This window comes from Babesia bigemina (assembly GCF_000981445.1).
Source record: "Babesia bigemina genome assembly Bbig001, chromosome : I".
Taxonomy (NCBI): Eukaryota; Apicomplexa; class Aconoidasida; order Piroplasmida; family Babesiidae; genus Babesia; species Babesia bigemina.
Window position 1 is genome coordinate 1,835,011 of NC_027216.1, and position 21,231 is coordinate 1,856,241.

The window sequence follows — 21,231 nt, forward strand, 5'->3', positions numbered from 1 at the left end:
GTTCGGCGAAGCCACACAACGATTTAGAAGAGCATAAACGTTAAGTTATGAGGTTTTCGCTGGCTGTTTCAAACCTTGAATGGCGCTTGCAGTCGATAAAGCGCAACAACATAGTCCTCCGCCTCTTGCAGCATGATGAGATGGGCTGACGAACAGACTTTTCCCTCCACCGATAGGGTACCCCTCATCACTTCATGAGAAGGTTGAAACGCTTCTTGAGTGCGATGCGTTGCTTTGAGTATTTGTCTTCGGGTGAGAACCTTGCGGGGTGGGCAGTCAGCGTCACCTCTCCATTGGGTCCGGCGTTCTGCGACGTTTTTGCTTTGGCTCCGAACATGTCGACTTACCGCCATAGTGTAGACACGCTTGCCGTCAGCGTCGAGGTAGTATTTCAGATACATCTTCGTCGTAGATGCCACGTGTTGCGATAATGTTTTCTTGGCTCAAGCGAGGTTCCCTTTGTCGAAACCCGGAGCGCGCTTATACCTCTCGTAAGGCTTTTGTTACTCCGTTGCGTATATGTAATTGCCCCCCCCGGTTTACGAAACTTAATGATTGACTATATTTTAACTGTGTCCTTGTGTTATTGCCTGCAGTTTGACTCGCCTCGTGGCATTGGCTGTGGGGAGTTGAGAGCGAGATTCCGCCAGTTACAGGGCCCCTGACACCGTGAAAATGCACCAATAATTTACTTCTTGCTTCTGCTATCGTCTGGAACGAGAATGGGAGGCGATGGCGGGAGTATTCCCGGTCGAATCGACCTCGTCCGGACCTCGGGTTACACATTCGTCCGTAACCTTGGTGGCATGGGCTATTCGCCAAACACGCAGATAAAGGCAGCCGATGAGCACCTAACAAGCTCACAGATCAAGGATTTGAGGTGGAAGACGTGCAGCTTATCGCAGGTTGGTTTCACGGCGTTACGCGCCTCTTTGACGTTTTGAGCCACTGTAAAATGCTGCAGCAACCGCTCTCGCCGCCCATAGTGGCGTGCAGGATCGGCATCTTGTACAACAAGGAGTCAGTGATCGAGTACATCCTAGCCAAGAAGCCGTTGGTGTCCATGCAGCACACCAAGGGTTTGAAAGACTTCAAGGAGGTGAAGTTTAAGGTGGGTAATGTTGTATGTAGCGTTCATTTATCGGATTACGTATGTCCAATGTTGCACAGGTGGATCCCGCCACCCGGCGTTTCGTGTGCCCGCTGACCTGCACCGAGTTCACCGGTTCAAACCGCGGCGTGCTGATATGGAAGTGCGGCTGCTGCATGTCCGAGAGGGCCTTCAAAGAGCTAATGAAGGGCTACAAATCGCAAACGGTGAGTGCGACGTGCGTCCCACGCAACATACGGCTTAGGACGCCCAGTGCCCAGCGTGCAACGCCACGTTCACCTACAACCCGCAAGTGTTCGATCCGCAATGCACGACGCTCGACCCACTGAGCCACGACGTAGTGGTTGTGGTGCCCGACACCTTGGAGGAAAACTACCTCCGCGCCAAGCTGATGAGGAGGGCCAAGCCGGCCAAGTGACCCTCCAAGGTCACGTGCGGCGCTATTTTGCGCGGCGACCACGGTCTAAATATAACACTAATCGGGACACTGCTGCTTCGGCGGTCTTGTAATTTACATTAATTGTGTGAGACTAGCTGGTGTATCGTGAACTGGCTACCTCATTGTCTGCTTCCGTAGCAGATGCTGCTTAGCAACACATCACGCGTTCACCCTAGCGAGCCACTCGGATACATGGGGCATAATGTTTTCGTTGTAGAGGACGGAGGTGAGGCAGTGTACATTTCCTTTGAGCTCGACATATTTCAGGTCCTTGTGGTCCTTCAGGATCTTGCCGGTGAGCTCACGGGAACCCTGCGACGGTTGAGAGCGCCGAAGGGCCGACTTACCTTAACCGAAACCGTGTCGTCTCCATCACAGTGGACGACGAGCGTAGGCAGGTTTTCCGGGTACAAATGGTAGTTTTTGTGCAACGTCTTGGTGGCGGCAATCAGACTCAGAATAACGCCGTAGCACTGCTTGCCATTGAAGAAGTGCGGATCCTGCAGACACGCGTTAACATTTAGCCGCCATTCCGACTAACCTGTCCCCTGACGAAGGTGTTCATGTTGTTGATTATCCTATCGTTGGGTACCATGCACGTTGCGGCGGGACAGCAGCAGGCCAGCATCTTGGTGACGAGCAGCTGTATCTTCCTGCCGAGGCTTGCGGTGTAGGAGGAGAGGTCGCACATGGGCGCGAACGCGATCAACCCGTCGACGAACATGTGGTTGTCCTGGTTGTATATGGCCGTCTTTTGCGCGGTCCTGAGCACAATGAAGCCGCCCATGGAGATGCCAGCGAGGTAGATCTTGCCAATTTGGGACGGCCCGCCAATGACGCCCTCAGTGTACCTTTCCTCGGTGTTTTCGAACTGGCCCCTCTTGACAATGTCGATGAACTGGATGACGTCGTCGACAATGTTTTCGAGGTCCAGATAGTAGTTGCGCCTCCCCTTCAAACCCTCCGACATGCCGTGGGACTGGTGGTCGAGTCCGTACACGTTGTAGCCGAGCTCGTTGAGCTTGTTTATGAAGCTGCCCTCGTACACGAACCTGGGCGAGAGGTCGAAGAAGTTCTGGCCGTCGATGTCGAACCCCTTCTCACCCTTGGAACTCGCCTTCCTAAGCAAATTGTCGGCGCCCCTCGGGTAGACAGCCTGTAGCTCCTTCGCCACGATGTCATCGACCTGCGGTTCGCCAATCTTGAAGGTGTCTAGGTACCAGTTCATGTTGTACGCGGCGAACTCCGCCCTGTAGTGGCAGCGGTTGCCGTGCACCAAAACGATGGAACCCTTCGCGTCACTGACAATGGAGGCGTAGGTCCTGATGAGCATGCCTTCCTTGTTGCGGAAGTGGCTCATGGTGGAGCGGACCTCGGCATGCCTGGGTTTCCTTTCCTCTGCAGTTTCAACCGTCGTCATTGTTGTGACACTTTTATCAGGCTGCTTGTTGGAGAATTGCCCTATGAAGGGGAATCGCGTGAAGTTAAATCTTAGACGGTCGCGCAGAAAGGGGAAGCAGAGCATTTAATGGGCTACGTGTGCCATGCGGCTGTTAGTACGCAACCCAGGTTCTGCAGAGCTACCACGAAGCTCAAAGTGATTACAAACGTTTAAAACAGAGTGGAATGCTCGTGCTTGGGCGGAATACGGCCGCGCCAGCGCGGCATGACGCGCGTATTCCAGCTGCACCACAGACAAGACCAATCCGACATGTGTGCGGGGCAAACCCAGCCTTATATGACGGGTTTCCGCGCACTAATTACATGTGCGTGTATTGGTTGCGCGCAGGTCTGACCTTCCTACGGAACTCAGATGTGCGACGTCGCTCAGTTTCGCCACTCATGAAGTAAAGCGAACAAAAATTAGTAAAATCAAAACTTAGTCAGCTTCATGGGACACAACGGGATCCCCGTCTTTGTTAGCCTGGGGTACCCGATGCCGCACGCAGCCGGGAAAAAATTAGGTGCTGCTGACCGCCTTGGCGTAGCGACGTTGAAGTCTCACTGCTCCATGTATCCCATGCCTCCGACGCCCACATACGGGTTGTCGGGCGGCGGTTGCTGCTCCTTGTACTGCATTTGGTTTAGCCGCGGGTTCCAGTACTTGGGAACCATTTGCACAGGCTGCTGATATCCGTTATGATGGTACTGCGGGTGCTGGGCGACTGGCAACATCCCGCCATTTATGGGTACGGCGGTCACGGGCGCGACGTATGGCATCATGACGTGTTGCATCGGCACCTCCATGTGGTTCACGTTGGTGTGGGACATGGGCTGCTTGTAGCCGCCCCCCGATAGGTGCGAGGCGATGGCGCTTACCCCGTATCGCGGCTGTTCGTTCATGTACGCGTTGTGGGTACCGTAAACGAGCGGCGCCATCGTGGGCTTCCTCATACCGGTTGGCATCATCGTGTGTTGGGTGTTCATCATGCTCGGGTGGTGCGGGTTCATCATCATCGGGTGACCGCCGCCCATCATCATATGGTGCCCCGTGTTGACGACCATGTGCTGGCCGCCATTCACGAGCATGTGCTGCCCGCCGTTGACTATCATGCTCGGCGCGGTGTTAACCATCATCCCGTGCGGGTAATTCATCATAACACTGGGGGTGGTGCTGACCATCATCATCCCTGGGTGGTGGGAGTTCATTACAACCCCGTGCGAGGCCGTAGTGGGCATCACATCGTGTACTGAGTGGGCCATGGGCAACTTTCTCTGCTTAGTGACCATCTCGAACGTCGTGGGCTCTGGCGCCAGCACCTCCTCCTTGGGGCGGATGCTCTCCATGGGAGTCGAGTGCATGGCACCGTTTCTGGTGACGATGATGTGGCTGGGGCACGGCTTCAGAGGCAGGATCGCGTTCTTCATGTCGTTATTGGTGTTCTGTGGAGAGTACTGGTAGTGCGTGTAGGCGTAGCACCGTCTCCTCATCAATGCTGTCACAGCCCTGCAAATGAATGTACACAAACGTAAGGGGCAACTCACCTATCACCGAAACGCTCAGCCGTGTGCTCCGCGCACAACATCCGAAGTGAGAGGGCAGGGAAGAGTTCGTTGAAGGTCAAGGTGTTCCTGACCATTCCGGGCAGGTCTGTTGCATTGTGTAGTGGCGACTCCACGACGTAACCCCCACCAACCCACGCGCACGTGGTATGGAATTTGTTGTTGCAGCCTGGCCTGGCGCAATGCAGCATGATGCCTCCGCTGACTGTACAAATCGAGCACTTCTCCGTCGTCGAGGCGTTTGAATTTCTGAGGTCCCATTTGTTCAGGTCCACCCAATCGTGACACGTGACTTTTGGCATCAGCAGCGCTGCGCAGTGGAGGTGTACCCACTTGACAGGCATGCTGGGAGCGTTGCGCTTCGCCGCATGCTCCGAAACGCGCTTCAGTGCACCACCGCTGCTGTAGCAAACGCAGCATACGGCATTGTTGCACGTCGCAGCCCTGCTGTTGGCGTTCATGAGCACCTCGTACTCGCACGGGTCGCAAAACCAGTCGTGCACGGTCTCCTCCGACTTCACGGTGCCGTGGACGGGCTCTACGGTGGTCGGCTTGTACGACACATAACACTTGAAGTGCACGCGTATGAAACAGCGGCTGCATTGATGCATCATCTGCTTTTGCGCGGGTTCCGCCATTAGACACACCGAGCAAAACTCCTTGTCCGTGGTATCCTTTACCGTCTCCGCCTTCACTTTCTCGTTTTTGTTCTGCTGGTCATCCGCCCTGGACTCGTGGAGCAGGAAGTTGTTGAATGTCTCGACAGCCTGCATTATCGAGCGCCTGAAGTGGGACCACCTGTTCATACGCGTCGCTACTTTCGTGTACTGTTCCACCAGCGACTTGTCCTCGTGTAACCTTTTGCTGTACGCGTGTTCAACCATCAGACTCTGGTGCAGCTTTGACTTGTGCTCGTCTATTGCCTTGTTCACCGCCTTCAACACTCCCACGAGCGCATTCGCCTGATTAGTGACGAAGCACCGCTGTTTCGAGGATACGGGATCACTGAACAGGGCATTGTCTTCAATCTCCTTGGTGTCTATAATCTCCATGAGTGCCTCGTCATGGGCGGTTCCGCCCTCCTCAACGGGGGCGTCCGACGTTACGAGCCTGTTTTTCAAGTATGCAGTCACCGACGGCTTGAGGTCCCAGCAGAACCCACTCAAGTTGATGGTTTCCACTTCGGGGTATGTTTCGCCAGCCTCGTCAACTTCTGGGGGCATCAGCACGGGTATGGCCATTAAATGCGATTGTGGGCAATATATCGACTTCAAGACTCTTCTCAAGTACTCGTACTCTAGCGATCCCGTGTGGATGTAATCCAGTAAAACCAACTTCGTTGTCCCGTCCCGTCTCGATTTGACGTGGGCTGCCGACAGCCACACCGATTGGCTTCCGAATTTCGCCAAAACGAACGTTGGCCTGTGGGTCTTGTGCCCTACAAGCTGGCAAAATCCCAGTTGCAAAGGGGACTCTTCATTGTTCTGCGATATATTAAGGTTCATTCCGGGGGCGAGGTGGGCGTTCTGACCATACAGCACCTGCTGCATACTCTCCACGTTCACATCATACGGCACGTGTGTCGGCGCCGGAAGCGACCTTGAAGTTGGGCTACCTTGCAGCGATGCGGGATTCGCGTCTAGTTTTAGCTGCGATGCGATGGAACCCGTGATGTTCATCACGCAAGGCTCGCACTCGAGCGCCACTTTCCTCAAGTCCATCACCGATTCGACGCATTTGTTAAACACGAGGACGCTTCGCAGGTCCTTGTACAGCTCAACAAGGCCGCTGTTGAGTGGTGCGATGTTGCTGAAGAGATCGGGGCCTATTTTGCTGAAGAGGACTTCATAAGGCCACCAGTCGAACTTCTTCGTGTTCTTTTGGTACCCGTGGCGCTTCAACACGCCGTACTCGTTAAGCAAGCATGCAATATAGTCCTTTGAATGACCAAACTTTTCTTGAGACTGCGTTACGTTAATATTAGTAGTGTCCGTTCTCGCTTCGTGGGACGACGTTCTGGGCATCTTAGATTCATCCATCCTGCGGGTCACAACGGCCCCTTTGACGACCGCCTGCTTCTTTTCCACCCTCTCTAACTTGAGGTGAGACTGCACTTTCGTCGCGCCCCGCGTCGTCACGCTGGTGGAGACTGGGGACGGGATTGGCGTCGGCGGTTCGGCTGGTGTCGGGTCCTTAATGGGCACAGTTCCCTTCTTCAGGAGTTCGTACTCCTCCAGCAGCGATATCTTTGAATTGAACCTGCAGTTCACGAGGTCCACCTCGTAGCTGTTCATGTGTACTTGGCAGAAGAGGAACCGGTAGCAGGGCTTCTTGGAGTCCGTTTTGCCGTGGTGCACGACGATGGTTGCGTTGGTGTTGCAACTGAGGTGGTAGTGGTTCAGGCAGTTCTCCGAAGAGCACTTGAAGAACGCGCTCCTCGCTCCACAGAAGACGCAGTGCCTTTTGTACTCGGTGGCGTTGAGCAGTTGGAACGGCATCTTGTACAGCTTCGTAAGGTTTGGCATTTCGCCCGCTTCCCGCGATTGCGCCGGAGCAGCGACATCGTAGAAATGCATGAAGTAGTAGAAGAGGACAAATGCGAGGCACTTGCCATGGCAGTCGATGCTCTGTCCATCGTAGACGTACGACGACGGTGCCATCTTCTTGCATACCACGCAGGGCAGCCTCCTCTCATGGTAGATCTCTTCATAGTGAGAGAGGAGGAATCCTTCGAAAGAGCACCCGAGATCTGTGGCTGTCGACTGCGCAGTCTCCCTAACGTTCATTCTGCGCAGCTTCTGTGCCGACGGCCTTGCACTCGTATCTGAAGTTTGACGTTGGTCTGCATAGGAGCGTTGTAGAGTCAAACACCATAATTGAGCTCATGATATAGAGACGCGTAGCTACGTCGAAACCAGTGAAGTCCGCCCACGATGAGTTGCCGCGTTCCGTGATTGCGCCGAGGTCGAAGCGCCGGCTACGCGCGGCCGCGTTTGCCGGTTGGTGAGGAAAATTCGAGGTTTTAACTTGGAAGCAAACTCCGTGGTGTAGAAAATGCAATCCTTCGAAGAAGCCGGACTCTGATATGGGCGCCGCCGATCTCGTGCTTTCGACAGCTTTTCCGTCTGCCCAGAGGTCGCCGTCGCGCACCCAGGATTGAATTTTCTTACAAGTCAGTAATTAACAGGGTGGTTTTACGACTCCGGTCGGTTTGGTGGCCGGCCGTCGGTGGAATGTAGATGAATAGTGCTGCGGCGCTTCGAATGGGGACTCAGGGTATCTTTTGGGCGCCTTCTCGCCGACACATAGTCGCTATACACTTTTTATAGCATATTTTGGCATGCCACCGTCTTCATCGGTGAGCGCTTCACACGTCTAACGCGCGCGAATCTAGGGTCGGCAACTTGGTGTTTCCGCTCTAGATCTCAGGGGCGTTTAGCTCACTTGGAGGCGAATTTGCGAACTTTTGGGAGTGTTAGCGTCGTTACAAGCATTGTAGCTGCGGTGTATCGCTGCTATTGTTCAATGTGTCCGCCGGTTCTCCCTTAACAAGACGTGAGTACAGGACTCCTCGACGGTAACATTCAATGGCGGAGCTGCACAGTTTCCATATATTCTTTCGCCAGCGCTGCATACACCGCTACCTTTGCAGCGACGCGGTGGTCACTGCGGTGAAGAGGTGTATGACGTTGGACAACGCACGCGACAAGTCGTCATCGGCGAAGGGCGCGGAAAGGCCGGCAACCGACAGCGCGGCCGTGGCAGACGAGCTTGCGGAGTATAACCATCATTACGAGAAGCTCCTTGTCGGTTTCATGGCCGGCCTGAGCTCCTTCTGCAAGACCATCCACGTGACCAACGAGTTGGAGCGGCCGAACGGACTTTCCGTGTCGTATTTTAACGTCTGCGCCACGTCCACATTCAAAATCCACTACTTCGAGACCATCACCGGTGCGTGATCCACATGCGGTGTGCATAATGTGCAGGGTACAAGCTTGTCTGCATCACGTCGCCCGAAGTGGCCAACCTGGAGTTGACGATGAGCGCCATATACACTGACCTGCTCGTCACCATGGTGCTCTCTAACCCGCTGTACACCGTCGGAGGCGTGATAGATTGCCCTGAGTTTGAAGATATAGTGGCCAAGACCCTGCGCGCCAACATGTAAACTAATGCCTTAGTCAACTGCCGACATTTCCCGATACACTCCGTCGCGTTGGGAGAGAAGCACCAGCTTGTTTTGGTGGTTGTATAGCCTTTTAATAAGTTTGCGTTCGGTCACCTTCGCATCACTTCTGGTGTTCATCTTCGCCGCCAACACGTGAGAGGCCTGCCAATTGAGTAACTGCGAAGATTTCTCGGGCGAGAGACCGCTCTTTGCCTGCAGGTATGCAGTCATTTCGGGCTCATGGTTCATGTACGTCTTGCCCATGTACTCATCAACCGTCGACAGGGGTTTCGATCTGTGCGCTTTCAACCTGACGTCCAGGTTTCCAGTCTCTCCCACGTACACTGCCGCACTAAACTCTCCCTCGGCAAAGCACGCATCGGCATGCGTATCCAACTCTGTTTCGTGACTTTTCCCCGTCGGTGTTAAAGGCACGATGATAGCATATGTCACGGGCACGTTACTGAGAATGGGCGGCGGCATGCAGCCCGCTGCTATGTGGACCACCGCACTTCTGATAGAGCTGGTAGACAGTTCCTCAAACGCCGCGCAGAGTATATCTGCGGCGTCTCGCAGCGCAGATGGCATCTCTCTTATAAGATCTTCGAAGCATGCGCGTTTTTTTTGCGACACTGCCGAGGTGTCGATGTTGGGGCGCCCATATCGGTGTGAATTCACAGCCGGTATTTCTGAACTTGACTGGTTCACGTATCTGTCCATTTCTTGCTGGATCTGTCCGAGGAAGGCACTATTCTCGAACGCGTGTTTCAACGGGGTGGCTAAACACCGTGCCTCACTGAGCAACATGTTCCCGTTGCTCGTGACAATGCTACTGAAATGCGCATTCGATACATGCCCTCGGAAGTCCGATCCAACGTTGGTGGCAATGATGGAGGTGCAGCCCGTCTGTGCCAACCGTTGTACGACAACGGCAACGAAGGCTGCGCAAATATGTGCCGTCTTCCACGCCAACTACCTGTTGCTTGCAATGCATCCAGATGCGCGCCCAAGTCGTCTATGAGCACCAAGCTGCGGTTGTCAGCCTTTGCGATGACGTGCTCGATGGCGTTGATGTTGTACTCGAACGGCGACACGTCCCCGGTGCCACTGTACCTCAGGGGCGAATTATAGACGATGTTCGTGAACTTCGGCACCTTTGACCCGCTAGCGCACGGCAGATACAAACCTGCAAGTTGTTTATGTTGGTGCGCCTGAACACCAACCGCTTTGGGCGCATATGCAGGCCCCCAAAACTGATGCGATGAGAGTGCTCCGGCCTGAGTTGTTAGGTCCCAGTAAAACATGCGTCCCGTTGAGCTTTAATGATAAGGGAATCACGTCGTCATGAGGCAGGAATGCCGGCGTGAATTTCTTCAATAACAGCTCTCCCGTGCTCGGGGAGCTCGGTACAGTCCATCCTTTCGGCACCGCCATGCCCGCGTGCCCTGCCAGCGTCTGAACGACAACCAGGAAGTGCGAGCATATCACGATACTTTGCGTGTGAGGCGCTAGAGATCGAACAATGTGCCTGAGCGTCTGATTGGCATTGGCCTCTGCAATGGCACATTTGTTGCGATAATTGCGTAATTCGTCAGTCACGCGCCTACTCGTGTACCCTCTGACTCGCTTATTGCCGACGACAGTCTGTAGATATTTTATATGCAATTGCACAGTGAACCACCTCTGTCGTCTGCAGTATGGTGTGATCCGGCGTGTCAGTGATGGCATTGAGAAGCACGAAGTGGTCGTTCACGACTAGGTTCGGGATGCTGTCTGCCTTGCTTTCCAAGTGTTTCCGTATACAGGCGGTCAAAGAGCCCCTATTCGCCACTGAATTGCCGTTTGGATCCTCGAATTGCGGAACTGTCATGTATTCTTCGGCAATTGCCTTCAGGAGTTGAAAGGCAGCTTCGTCCACCTGCTTGCGGTCCCGCAACAGGAGGTGTTGTTTGACGGATTTCATGCACGATTCCTGCACTCAAGTCACGCTATGCGCCTATTCAACTCACTGATCGCCTGAAAAGGCTGTCTATGGCGTCCATGCCCGTAGGTTCCACATGATCGATTTCATGTGGGAATGACATGGCGGAATCGATGATTTGCAAACAACGTTCCGCATCCGACAGCAGTTCCGCGAGCTTGTAATTCAGCTTGAGATCCACAATGGCTATCGCGTTCACCCGCTTCGATATACCCGGAGCGAGTGTCTTCGCATAATACGTGAACCCCTTGAGGGCCTCCTCGATATCGCGCAGGGTAGTCACGTCTACCTGCGCACATCTTAGCTAGTCAGCCAAACCGCATTACTCACCCTTTGCTGCGATATTAGGGACCTGACTTTAAACGGTGACACCGGCCTGGCGTCAACAAGGGGTACCTGCATCTGTGCTAGCTTGCCTATGACGTACCTCACGTCTTCGGCCACTTCTGCCGGCGGCGGCTGCGCAAGCATGAACCTCATGTAGCGCTTCATGTAAACGGGCGCATTCCCCGGTAGCATCTGGAGGTGCAGTCCGTTGGTGTTGCCAGTGCCCGTCCCGCCGCCGTCACCCAGCCCCAATACGGAGGCGGTCTCGAGATCAAGGGGAATACGTTCCATATGAGAAGTTGCCGTGTTTATGACTCTGAAGCTGCCACGCATCTCCAGCCTCATTTTAATGCTGCGGCACGCAGCGTCGTGGAAGGCCTTGGTGCTGTTATGCCCCTAAACAATTTGGCGGCTCGGAAGTTGGGTGTCTCACCTGCAAGGGCTCATAGTGTATCGCAGTAGAGACTTGTGATAGCAGCTTTTTGACGTGCGTGTTCCCATTTTGGAAGATGACCACCCGGCAGTCATCTGTCTGGAGCAGCGACAGCGCTGATGCAAAGGTTAGCCGATCCCTGACCTCGACCGTGCGCTTCACCGGATCTATAACCGACACGCTATATCCCGACCTGTTGTGTGCCACTCCCAACGCAGAGCCAGTGAAATTCGAATCAGTGCTCTGACGGTCATGTGTCACGTGACCGTCCGTTGGTTGCGCTTCATGGGAAAACACGAGCGACTTTCGCAGCACCAAACGCTCATCATCTTCGTGCTCCGACTCCAATGCGGTGACATAATCGTATATCGCCATGCCGATGCCACGGCGCCGAAGTGCTTCAATGGCATGCGGCAACCTGTCAGGTGGTATTTCGAGGTGCGGAGTAACTCCTGTCGGCTGGAGGCCGCAGTACTCGATACACAGAGCGACATCCGTGCCATGTACTTCGTAATATTCGCCGCACCGCGTCACTATGACACAATTTGGGTGCTCAGCTTTTGCAAGCTCTAGCGCTTCGGTGAGGACAGCCGGTTTGGACGTCCTGAGATGTTGGTTCTTCTGCGCAATCTGAGCCACTATTTGCCGCGCCTGCGCATTCGCAAGACCGCTTAGATGGGTTTCCAATGTGCCATTTCCTCTATCTACGGGCCGTTCGGCGGAAAAGCCGCGTTTAGCACAGAGGAAGGCCCCGTGCCTTCCACCGCACTGGAAGCCCGGCCGTGCGGCCAGCAGAGCGCGCAGCAGCAGGCATCGCATAATGCAGCTAATTACGATGGCACAAATAATGCATGTGACGGCTAGCACCGTCGATGTGTGGTGTCAGCGCCCATGTTAGACAGCGCGACACCGCGGTACACATCTCGGCAGCGCGCAAATACACTGGCGAGATTCAGCGAACAGGGAGTGCTACCAGCCGATTTTAATGCCACATTAATGCCCGTTAAATAGATGCTGCGACGCCAATCGCCAAAACACGACTGCGCCGCCAAACTTATAACTATTGCATCACCTGCGCAACAGTCAGAAGTCGGCGTCGGTGGCGAATTTCTGCTCCTCCACGTTCGCCATGATGCCGGACTTTTGGTACTCGCCGACCCTCTTCTCGAAGAAGTTGGTCTTACCCTGCAACCGCCATGAGTGACCATTGGCGCGTTTTTACCTGAACCGAGATCAGGTCCATCCAGTCGAACGGGTTCTTGACTTTGTACACTGGGGGCACACCCAGCGCCTGAAGCAGCCTGTCGGCGACGAACTCGATGTACTGCGTCATGACGACTGCACGGTTCGTGTAACGTGTGTTTAGGCGACCAACCCGAATTCATTCCGATGAGGTCACATGGCAGCGAGTCGCAAATGAAAACGCGTTCAACGGCGACGGCTTCCATGATGATCTGCTGAACGCGGTCCTCCGGCAACTTGTGCTTGAGGTTTTTGTAGATGAAGCATCCGAAGTCGGCATGCAGCCCCTCATCCCTTGCGATGAGCTCGTTGCTGAACGTCAGCCCCGGCATCAAACCGCGCTTCTTGAGCCAGAAGATGGCGCAGAAACTGCCCGAGAAGAAGATACCTTCAACGGCGGCATAAGCGACCTGTAATAAAGTAAACTGGTGTGTCTCTTGCTGGGCCATCAGCCATGGTAAACACGCCAAAATAGACCCCAAACAACAGCCGAATCACAAAACTGCCACTAAAGCGCGCAACTTACAATGCGCTCCGCAAACGAGTTGTCGTTTGTCATCCACTTGGCCGCCCAGACAGCCTTGTCGCGCACGGCATCGATGGTGTCTATGGCCCTAAAGAGCCTGTCCTTCTCCGCCTCGTTTTTGATGTACTGCTCAATCAGCAGACTGTAGGTCTCCGAGTGGATGTTTTCGACGGTAATCTGGAACGAGTAGAAGAACTTGGCCTCCGGCAGCTTGACGTCCCTGAGGAACCTCAGCGCAAGGTTCTCAAGCACAATCCCGTCACTGCAGTGGTGAATATATCTCTCAGGGCATTGCTTACCTGGCAGCAAAGAACGCAAGAACATTCTTAATGAAGTGCATTTCCCCATCAGTCAGCTTTTCCCAATCCTTCATGTCTGACGACATGTCGATCTCCTCTGCCGTCCAAAAGGAGGCCTGGGCCTTCTTGTACCATTCCCAGAATTGCGGATAGCGGATAGGAAACAAAGTCTGCGGCGGTGTGAGTATCAGCCATGTGGTCGAGCGAAAGTATCGTCGGCGCAACTCACCGTTCTAGTCTCGTCTTCCACCAGAAGGAACTCATCCGCCTCGAGTTCCTTCATGCGTTTGCTCAGTTGCTCGCACTCAGCATCACGTGCCATGGTACTCGATTACTTAGATTCCGCGCGTCAGTCTTGTTTTCAAGGCAACCATTGCCAAAATGTGTACGGAGGCACCGACTGTGTTAAGTAGCGCTGAGTTGGAATCTTCACTACCGAAATATCCAACGATGTGTAGTGTTATTCGTGAGTTGCGCTCGCCGCAGATGCAACGCGGTATAAGAAGCGAACTCCTGTTAGACAAATGGGGACCGGAAAACTGTTACACAACGGTGGCAGTCCGACTGCTGGACGCCGTAAGTCACATAATTTACTGGGTTTAGAGTATAGCAGATTACACAGCGTGCCACTTTTATATTTCTTAATTGCACGGTAGCTACGAACACCAATCCTTTCGCGCGCCGTTATCGCCGGTCGATTGGCGTCCAGTCTGTAAGCGGCGTGTGTGAAATAGGCTAGTGCCAGATTCCGCCGCGCTGAGCGCCCACACCTCACGCATAAGGCGGCAACCAGACAACACACGCAACGCGACACACTCAGTAGAAGGAACCCATTAAGCTGACCTAGCAGCAGAGTTGTAAAGCCCCTAAAGGCGCAACATGTTTACTTCTTGGAGGCCTTCTGGGCTGACTTGGTGATCTTGGCAGAGGAACCAGGCTCCTTCTTCTCGACGCTCTTGATGACACCGACAGCAACGGTCTGCTTCATGTCACGCACGGCGAAACGACCAAGGGGAGCGTATTCAGTGAAGGCCTCGACGACCATGGGCTTGCAAGGCTTCAGGACGACCATAGCGGCGTCACCGTTCTTGATGGTCTTGGGGTTCTCCTCAAGGGCCTTACCGGTACGCTTGTCCATACGGCTGGTGATCTCGTCGAATTTGCACGAGATGTGGGCAGTGTGGCAGTCAACCACAGGGGAGTAACCGGCCTTGATGGTACCAGGGTGGTTCAAGATGATGACCTGGGCGGTGAAGGACACGGCGGCCTTGGCGGGGTCGTTCTTGGAGTCAGAAGCGACGTGACCAGTGCGGATGTCAGAGGTGGACACGTTCTTCACGTTGAAACCAACGTTGTCACCAGGGCTGGCAACATCGATAACTTCGTGGTGCATTTCGACGGATTTGCACTCAGTAGTGATCGGGTTGGGGGCGAAGGTGAGGACCATACCGGCCTTGAGCTGACCAGTCTCCACACGACCGACAGGGACGGTACCGATACCACCGATCTTGTACACACCCTGGAGGGGAAGACGCAGGGGCTTGTCGACGGGCCTCTTCGGGGGCTCCATCATGTCGAGGGCCTCGACCAAGGTCTTGCCCTTGTACCACGGCATGTTGGTGGAGCGCTCAACCATGTTGTCACCCATGAAACCGGAGATGGCGACGAAAGGCACCTTCTCGATGTTGTAACCGACCTTCTTCAGGTAACCCTGAACTTCCTTCTGGATTTCGCTGTAACGGTCCTCCTTGTAGTCGCACTTGTCCATCTTGTTGATGGCGCAAATGATCTGCTTGACACCAAGGGTGAAGGCCAAAAGAGCGTGCTCACGGGTCTGACCTTCCTTAGAGAAGGCAGCTTCGAAACCACCAGCCTCGGCGGGCACGACAAGCATAGCAACATCGGCCTGGGAGGTACCCGTAATCATGTTCTTAATGAAGTCACGGTGACCGGGGGCGTCAATGACGGTGTAGTAGTACTTGCCAGTTTCGAACTTCCACAGGGTAATGTCAATGGTGATACCACGCTCACGCTCGCTCTTCAGCTTGTCCAAGACCCAGGCGTACTTGAAGGAACCCTTACCCATGTCGGTAGACTCCTTCTCGAACTTCTCAATGGTACGCTTGTCAATACCACCGAGCTTGTAGATCAGGTGACCAGTGGTGGTGGATTTACCACTGTCGACGTGGCCGATAACGACCAAGTTAATGTGGGTCTTCTCCTTCGGCATCTTGTTTAAGGTTTAACGATAGCAAACCTGCGCACAGTTAGCCAGGGGTCTAATGGAGTGCGAAGCGACACGATGCCGCAAAATGGACCATACACCACGAGTCACCAACCACAGTAATGCAGCATTGCTGCGAAACCGTGGTCTATTATACACACGCAAAACGGGTGGCCACGACCGACTCGTCTACACCCATCACACCCACACGTAACACCAAGCGGCGATGCTCCGAAACTTACAATATGAATGAGCTGGAGTGCAGTTATATTTAATACAACTGTTACCGGCAGAGCGCTAGTTAATGGTAGTGACCGTGTTTTCGTTTTATATACGGCGTGAGGATGCAGTGGGGTAGTGTTCAGGGTGACGAAGGTATAGTGGTAGTAACACAAGAATCCAACTGTCGCTAAATGACGCTCCTTGAAAACAAATTGGCAGAATGGTCTGATCCTCTTTATAAACCTACTGCGACCATATCACGCGGTAACAATACAGCATCGCACACCCTTCGAATGAAGAAGGCATAACAGGAGCACACATTTCTGTTTATAATCGATCACTTCGTAGCCAAATGTGCACGAATTATGTGCTTTCGATATACGACTATATTGCGTTTAAATAGTTGATGACAGAGCTGCGAGGCTGTGTATGTGACTCACGCTTTAGAGCTCACGGTTTTTTGATATAGCTTTTACCAATATACTACAGTTAACAAGTACATTGTGTACTCTGTAGGGCTCATATGTCTATCATGGGATTACGTCAGAACGCTATGGTCACAGCTATTCCAAGGCTCCGAACCATGGCTGGAAATAATATAGCTTCTCGGAAGTTTACAATATAAATGTTATCGTGACAAAACATGAAAAACACCGCTGTGCCGTTTCTGAAAACGGGAATACACGTCAGACGCGGGCAGCTTTTTCACGTCGTATGACCGTAGAAGCACATATCCGGCAATGCAGTGACAAATCGATGATAGGGATACAGAATATCAAATTGACACTATTGAAACGCCATTATTCCTTATACGCAAGGTGACACACCCTCGACTGAATATGAGGCGTCATTGATGCGGGGTAGCACCACAACACTCATCGGACGTGTCATTTTACGCCATCACCACTAATTAAGTATTGGCCAGGATAGCTTGCGACCGGCAACATTCAGCTTCAATCAATATTATTATATTGTAAGTTTCGGAGCATCGCCGCTTGGTGTTACGTGTGGGTGTGATGGGTGTAGACGAGTCGGTCGTGGCCACCCGTTTTGCGTGTGTATAATAGACCACGGTTTCGCAGCAATGCTGCATTACTGTGGTTGGTGACTCGTGGTGTATGGTCCATTTTGCGGCATCGTGTCGCTTCGCACTCCATTAGACCCCTGGCTAACTGTGCGCAGGTTTGCTATCGTTAAACCTTAAACAAGATGCCGAAGGAGAAGACCCACATTAACTTGGTCGTTATCGGCCACGTCGACAGTGGTAAATCCACCACCACTGGTCACCTGATCTACAAGCTCGGTGGTATTGACAAGCGTACCATTGAGAAGTTCGAGAAGGAGTCTACCGACATGGGTAAGGGTTCCTTCAAGTACGCCTGGGTCTTGGACAAGCTGAAGAGCGAGCGTGAGCGTGGTATCACCATTGACATTACCCTGTGGAAGTTCGAAACTGGCAAGTACTACTACACCGTCATTGACGCCCCCGGTCACCGTGACTTCATTAAGAACATGATTACGGGTACCTCCCAGGCCGATGTTGCTATGCTTGTCGTGCCCGCCGAGGCTGGTGGTTTCGAAGCTGCCTTCTCTAAGGAAGGTCAGACCCGTGAGCACGCTCTTTTGGCCTTCACCCTTGGTGTCAAGCAGATCATTTGCGCCATCAACAAGATGGACAAGTGCGACTACAAGGAGGACCGTTACAGCGAAATCCAGAAGGAAGTTCAGGGTTACCTGAAGAAGGTCGGTTACAACATCGAGAAGGTGCCTTTCGTCGCCATCTCCGGTTTCATGGGTGACAACATGGTTGAGCGCTCCACCAACATGCCGTGGTACAAGGGCAAGACCTTGGTCGAGGCCCTCGACATGATGGAGCCCCCGAAGAGGCCCGTCGACAAGCCCCTGCGTCTTCCCCTCCAGGGTGTGTACAAGATCGGTGGTATCGGTACCGTCCCTGTCGGTCGTGTGGAGACTGGTCAGCTCAAGGCCGGTATGGTCCTCACCTTCGCCCCCAACCCGATCACTACTGAGTGCAAATCCGTCGAAATGCACCACGAAGTTATCGATGTTGCCAGCCCTGGTGACAACGTTGGTTTCAACGTGAAGAACGTGTCCACCTCTGACATCCGCACTGGTCACGTCGCTTCTGACTCCAAGAACGACCCCGCCAAGGCCGCCGTGTCCTTCACCGCCCAGGTCATCATCTTGAACCACCCTGGTACCATCAAGGCCGGTTACTCCCCTGTGGTTGACTGCCACACTGCCCACATCTCGTGCAAATTCGACGAGATCACCAGCCGTATGGACAAGCGTACCGGTAAGGCCCTTGAGGAGAACCCCAAGACCATCAAGAACGGTGACGCCGCTATGGTCGTCCTGAAGCCTTGCAAGCCCATGGTCGTCGAGGCCTTCACTGAATACGCTCCCCTTGGTCGTTTCGCCGTGCGTGACATGAAGCAGACCGTTGCTGTCGGTGTCATCAAGAGCGTCGAGAAGAAGGAGCCTGGTTCCTCTGCCAAGATCACCAAGTCAGCCCAGAAGGCCTCCAAGAAGTAAACATGTTGCGCCTTTAGGGGCTTTACAACTCTGCTGCTAGGTCAGCTTAATGGGTTCCTTCTACTGAGTGTGTCGCGTTGCGTGTGTTGTCTGGTTGCCGCCTTATGCGTGAGGTGTGGGCGCTCAGCGCGGCGGAATCTGGCACTAGCCTATTTCACACACGCCGCTTACAGACTGGACGCCAATCGACCGGCGATAACGGCGCGCGAAAGGATTCGCCGCGCAAGCCATGTATCATTGCTTCGTTGTTTTTACCTTCCTAGTTACTCATTTGTGTTTTAACGTGGATGCCATATCTACTGCACGTCATAACTCGCCTGTATCGTTAAGCAGGAATGCCACCGTCGTCCGAAATGCGGCGTTTGTTCTATCTGTCCATAAACCTTCCTCGTCATTGCGTCTCAATGCACTTAACAATGTAGAATCCGACAACGATGAAGACGTTCCAGATGTATCTGCGAAGTCGGTAAAGACTAAAGGCTCGCTAAAGGGTGTCCGTGTCCGCTTTGCGCCATCGCCTACTGGAAGGCTCCATGTTGGCAACCTGAGGACCTTCATCTACAACTACCTCTTCGCGCGCAAACACAGCGGCACGCTAATACTGAGAATTGATGACACGGATGATGCTCGAGAGGAAAGCGGATCTTTCGAAACCATCATTTCAGACCTAAAGTTAGTTGAACGTGCGGTTTGACATGACCTCGTTAGATGGTTGGGATTCTCGTGGGATGAGGGCCCAGGAGGCAATATCAAGACGGAAGGGTACCAGCAATCTAAGAGGCAGGATGTTTACAAGTGTGTTTCGTGATACGTTGATGGGTGAACACGATGTGACAGGGAAGTGGCTGATCTGCTGCTGCAGACAGGCAAGGCTTATCGCTGTTTCTGCACGCAGCAAGAGGTACAAAATCGGAAGAAGAATGTAAGTTAGCATCGCGTTGCCAAACACTTTGCGCAGGTAAAGGAGCGAGGAATAGAACTCAGCTATGATAAGCAGTGTTCACACCTCGAGGCGGCTAGCGTGAACGCAAAACTGCTCAGTGGCATGCAATACACCGTTCGCCTGCGGTGAGTTGTACACATTTTGAGTGTATTGTATGCCTGTGTAGCAACGACCAGTTTAACGAGGACATAATCTTGCTGCGGTCAAATGGCACCGCGACGTACAACTTCGCATGTGCCGTGGACGACCACCGCCACGACATTAGCCACGTTATCCGCGGCGTAGACCATCTGACCAACACGCGATGGTGAGCACCGGTGATTTCATCGAGCGGCCCAAATAATCCCAGGCAAACTTCTGTACTGCACGCAGTGGGCACAGCGCTGCCGACTTACATTCATTGCGCGCTGATGCGGAACAAGGACCTCACCAAACTTGCGAAGCGCTCAGAAGACGCAGTCAAAATATCAGACTTGCGGTACGTTTTGCGTGGCCCACCTCATCACTTCGCAGCGACCTGGGTATTTGCAAGCTGCCCATTGTGAACTACTTGGCAATGCTGGGCACCAAGTATTCCGACGACCCAGAATGCCGCGATTTCGATCAACTTGCGCAGTTGTTCGACGTAAACCTGTTATCTACGGCGCCAATATCTTTCGACATGGCCAAGCTAAAGTGGCTCAACCGAAACTACATCACCGGCCTGCCCTATTTCGCCTTCGTCGACCAGCTACGTACGTTCCTATCGGAGGCATCGGATCTAGACCTTTCCATGCCAGCTGATAAGTTCCTAAGCCTGGTAACTGCCGCGCCACCCGTGCTGAAGAAGGGCGTCGACACAATGCGGGATTTCGTGTCACTCATCGAGTCGTCGCTGCGTTACAAGGCTCCACGCTTCGTGGGCCCCGACAGCTACGGTAAGAACTATAGTGCGATCAAATCACGCGGCGAACTGCAGGATACGGAGGGTACTTCCTTAACAACGAATCGCAGAAGTTCCTAGACACGTTCACCGAGTGGGCGCAACAGCTCGTGGCGGCCAGGTGGGTTGAACTGAACGGTACTAACCTCGCAACCGGTAACAGCGACTTGGGGCAATGTCTATACAAGCTAATGGACGATATGCTGCACAGCGACGAATTTGACGCGATCGAAGGCCACGACCACCTGCCGGTGGTCCGGCACGCGTTCACCGGTGAGACGCAGGGGCCGCCACTGACGGCGCTGGTAGGTGAACCAGCTATCGGATCATGATTGACCAGATTGAGTTGTGGCGAGTCGCCGAAATGCTGTCAGTCGCGGGTTTCGTGCCGCTGCGGGAGCGGATTCGGCGACTGACTCAGGTGGACTCCTCCGCCACTGACCCAGTGGCCGAACGGCTATTTTCACCCGGATCACGAAATTCCAGTGCGAAATAATTGCGTCGATGTGTGTGGCGTGACAGTTACACGGTGCGCCGGTGGCGTGAACACCGCCGAGCCGCGGTGACACGACGTCGTGTGCAGACCGCGGCGCGGCCGGAGCTGGTATGCCCCAAGGCACGCGAAGACATGCCGCGCTGGGTTAGCCTGAGCCCGACGCTGCGGCTGTGACTAGCTATTCCAGGAGCCTACGCACGTTGGTCACCGATCCAGGTGGAGCCAGCTGCGTATCGATTGCATTCCGCGTGACCTACGATGGCACTGCGTATTACGCACAGCTCATGGAGACGTGTGCGGCGCAGGACCATTTGCCCAAAATATCCGTCTTGATAACGT

The 21,231-nt window shown here is 53.8% G+C and overlaps 10 protein-coding genes across 10 annotated transcripts; 4 read left to right on the plus strand and 6 right to left on the minus strand.

The window, feature by feature from the left end:
• Positions 1–187: 187 nt before the first annotated feature.
• Positions 188–401, minus strand: BBBOND_0108250 (ribosome biogeneisis subunit NOP10, putative; the record flags this gene model as incomplete). Its single annotated transcript, XM_012911259.1, has 2 exons — positions 188–307; positions 348–401. 2 exons carry the CDS (start codon positions 399–401, stop codon positions 188–190), a joined length of 174 nt encoding a protein of 57 aa, XP_012766713.1.
• A 321-nt stretch (positions 402–722) lies between these two features.
• On the plus strand, positions 723–1,529 carry BBBOND_0108260 (PROTEIN C20ORF43 HOMOLOG, putative; the record flags this gene model as incomplete). The annotated part of the gene is made up of 4 exons (XM_012911260.1): positions 723–905; positions 965–1,111; positions 1,171–1,317; positions 1,356–1,529. The coding sequence occupies 4 exons, from the start codon at positions 723–725 to the stop codon at positions 1,527–1,529; spliced, it is 651 nt and encodes a 216-aa protein (XP_012766714.1).
• Positions 1,530–1,709: 180 nt separating this feature from the next.
• On the minus strand, positions 1,710–2,970 carry BBBOND_0108270 (lysophospholipase, putative; the record flags this gene model as incomplete). Its single annotated transcript, XM_012911261.1, has 3 exons — positions 1,710–1,862; positions 1,898–2,050; positions 2,092–2,970. The coding sequence occupies 3 exons, from the start codon at positions 2,968–2,970 to the stop codon at positions 1,710–1,712; spliced, it is 1,185 nt and encodes a 394-aa protein (XP_012766715.1).
• A 581-nt stretch (positions 2,971–3,551) lies between these two features.
• On the minus strand, positions 3,552–7,339 carry BBBOND_0108280 (PHD FINGER PROTEIN, putative; the record flags this gene model as incomplete). Its single annotated transcript, XM_012911262.1, has 2 exons — positions 3,552–4,497; positions 4,536–7,339. The coding sequence occupies 2 exons, from the start codon at positions 7,337–7,339 to the stop codon at positions 3,552–3,554; spliced, it is 3,750 nt and encodes a 1,249-aa protein (XP_012766716.1).
• An 801-nt stretch (positions 7,340–8,140) lies between these two features.
• BBBOND_0108290 (Trafficking protein particle complex subunit 1) lies at positions 8,141–8,721 on the plus strand (the record flags this gene model as incomplete). Its single annotated transcript, XM_012911263.1, has 2 exons — positions 8,141–8,504; positions 8,540–8,721. The coding sequence occupies 2 exons, from the start codon at positions 8,141–8,143 to the stop codon at positions 8,719–8,721; spliced, it is 546 nt and encodes a 181-aa protein (XP_012766717.1).
• A 9-nt stretch (positions 8,722–8,730) lies between these two features.
• BBBOND_0108300 (DNA mismatch repair protein, putative) lies at positions 8,731–12,281 on the minus strand (the record flags this gene model as incomplete). The annotated part of the gene is made up of 7 exons (XM_012911264.1): positions 8,731–9,662; positions 9,698–9,907; positions 9,945–10,365; positions 10,403–10,693; positions 10,731–10,991; positions 11,033–11,425; positions 11,463–12,281. 7 exons carry the CDS (start codon positions 12,279–12,281, stop codon positions 8,731–8,733), a joined length of 3,327 nt encoding a protein of 1,108 aa, XP_012766718.1.
• Positions 12,282–12,545: 264 nt separating this feature from the next.
• BBBOND_0108310 (ribonucleoside-diphosphate reductase small subunit, putative) lies at positions 12,546–13,851 on the minus strand (the record flags this gene model as incomplete). The annotated part of the gene is made up of 6 exons (XM_012911265.1): positions 12,546–12,647; positions 12,685–12,800; positions 12,838–13,114; positions 13,231–13,492; positions 13,530–13,699; positions 13,759–13,851. 6 exons carry the CDS (start codon positions 13,849–13,851, stop codon positions 12,546–12,548), a joined length of 1,020 nt encoding a protein of 339 aa, XP_012766719.1.
• Positions 13,852–14,412: 561 nt separating this feature from the next.
• Positions 14,413–15,759, minus strand: BBBOND_0108320 (ELONGATION FACTOR 1-ALPHA (EF-1-ALPHA) protein, putative; the record flags this gene model as incomplete). The annotated part of the gene is made up of 1 exon (XM_012911266.1): positions 14,413–15,759. The coding sequence occupies one exon, from the start codon at positions 15,757–15,759 to the stop codon at positions 14,413–14,415; it is 1,347 nt and encodes a 448-aa protein (XP_012766720.1).
• A 1,425-nt stretch (positions 15,760–17,184) lies between these two features.
• BBBOND_0108330 (TRANSLATION elongation factor, putative) lies at positions 17,185–18,531 on the plus strand (the record flags this gene model as incomplete). Its single annotated transcript, XM_012911267.1, has 1 exon — positions 17,185–18,531. The coding sequence occupies one exon, from the start codon at positions 17,185–17,187 to the stop codon at positions 18,529–18,531; it is 1,347 nt and encodes a 448-aa protein (XP_012766721.1).
• A 229-nt stretch (positions 18,532–18,760) lies between these two features.
• BBBOND_0108340 (glutamyl-tRNA synthetase, putative) lies at positions 18,761–20,892 on the plus strand (the record flags this gene model as incomplete). The annotated part of the gene is made up of 9 exons (XM_012911268.1): positions 18,761–19,203; positions 19,240–19,326; positions 19,369–19,453; positions 19,490–19,599; positions 19,641–19,781; positions 19,824–19,952; positions 19,988–20,391; positions 20,433–20,701; positions 20,737–20,892. The coding sequence occupies 9 exons, from the start codon at positions 18,761–18,763 to the stop codon at positions 20,890–20,892; spliced, it is 1,824 nt and encodes a 607-aa protein (XP_012766722.1).
• Positions 20,893–21,231: the final 339 nt, after the last annotated feature.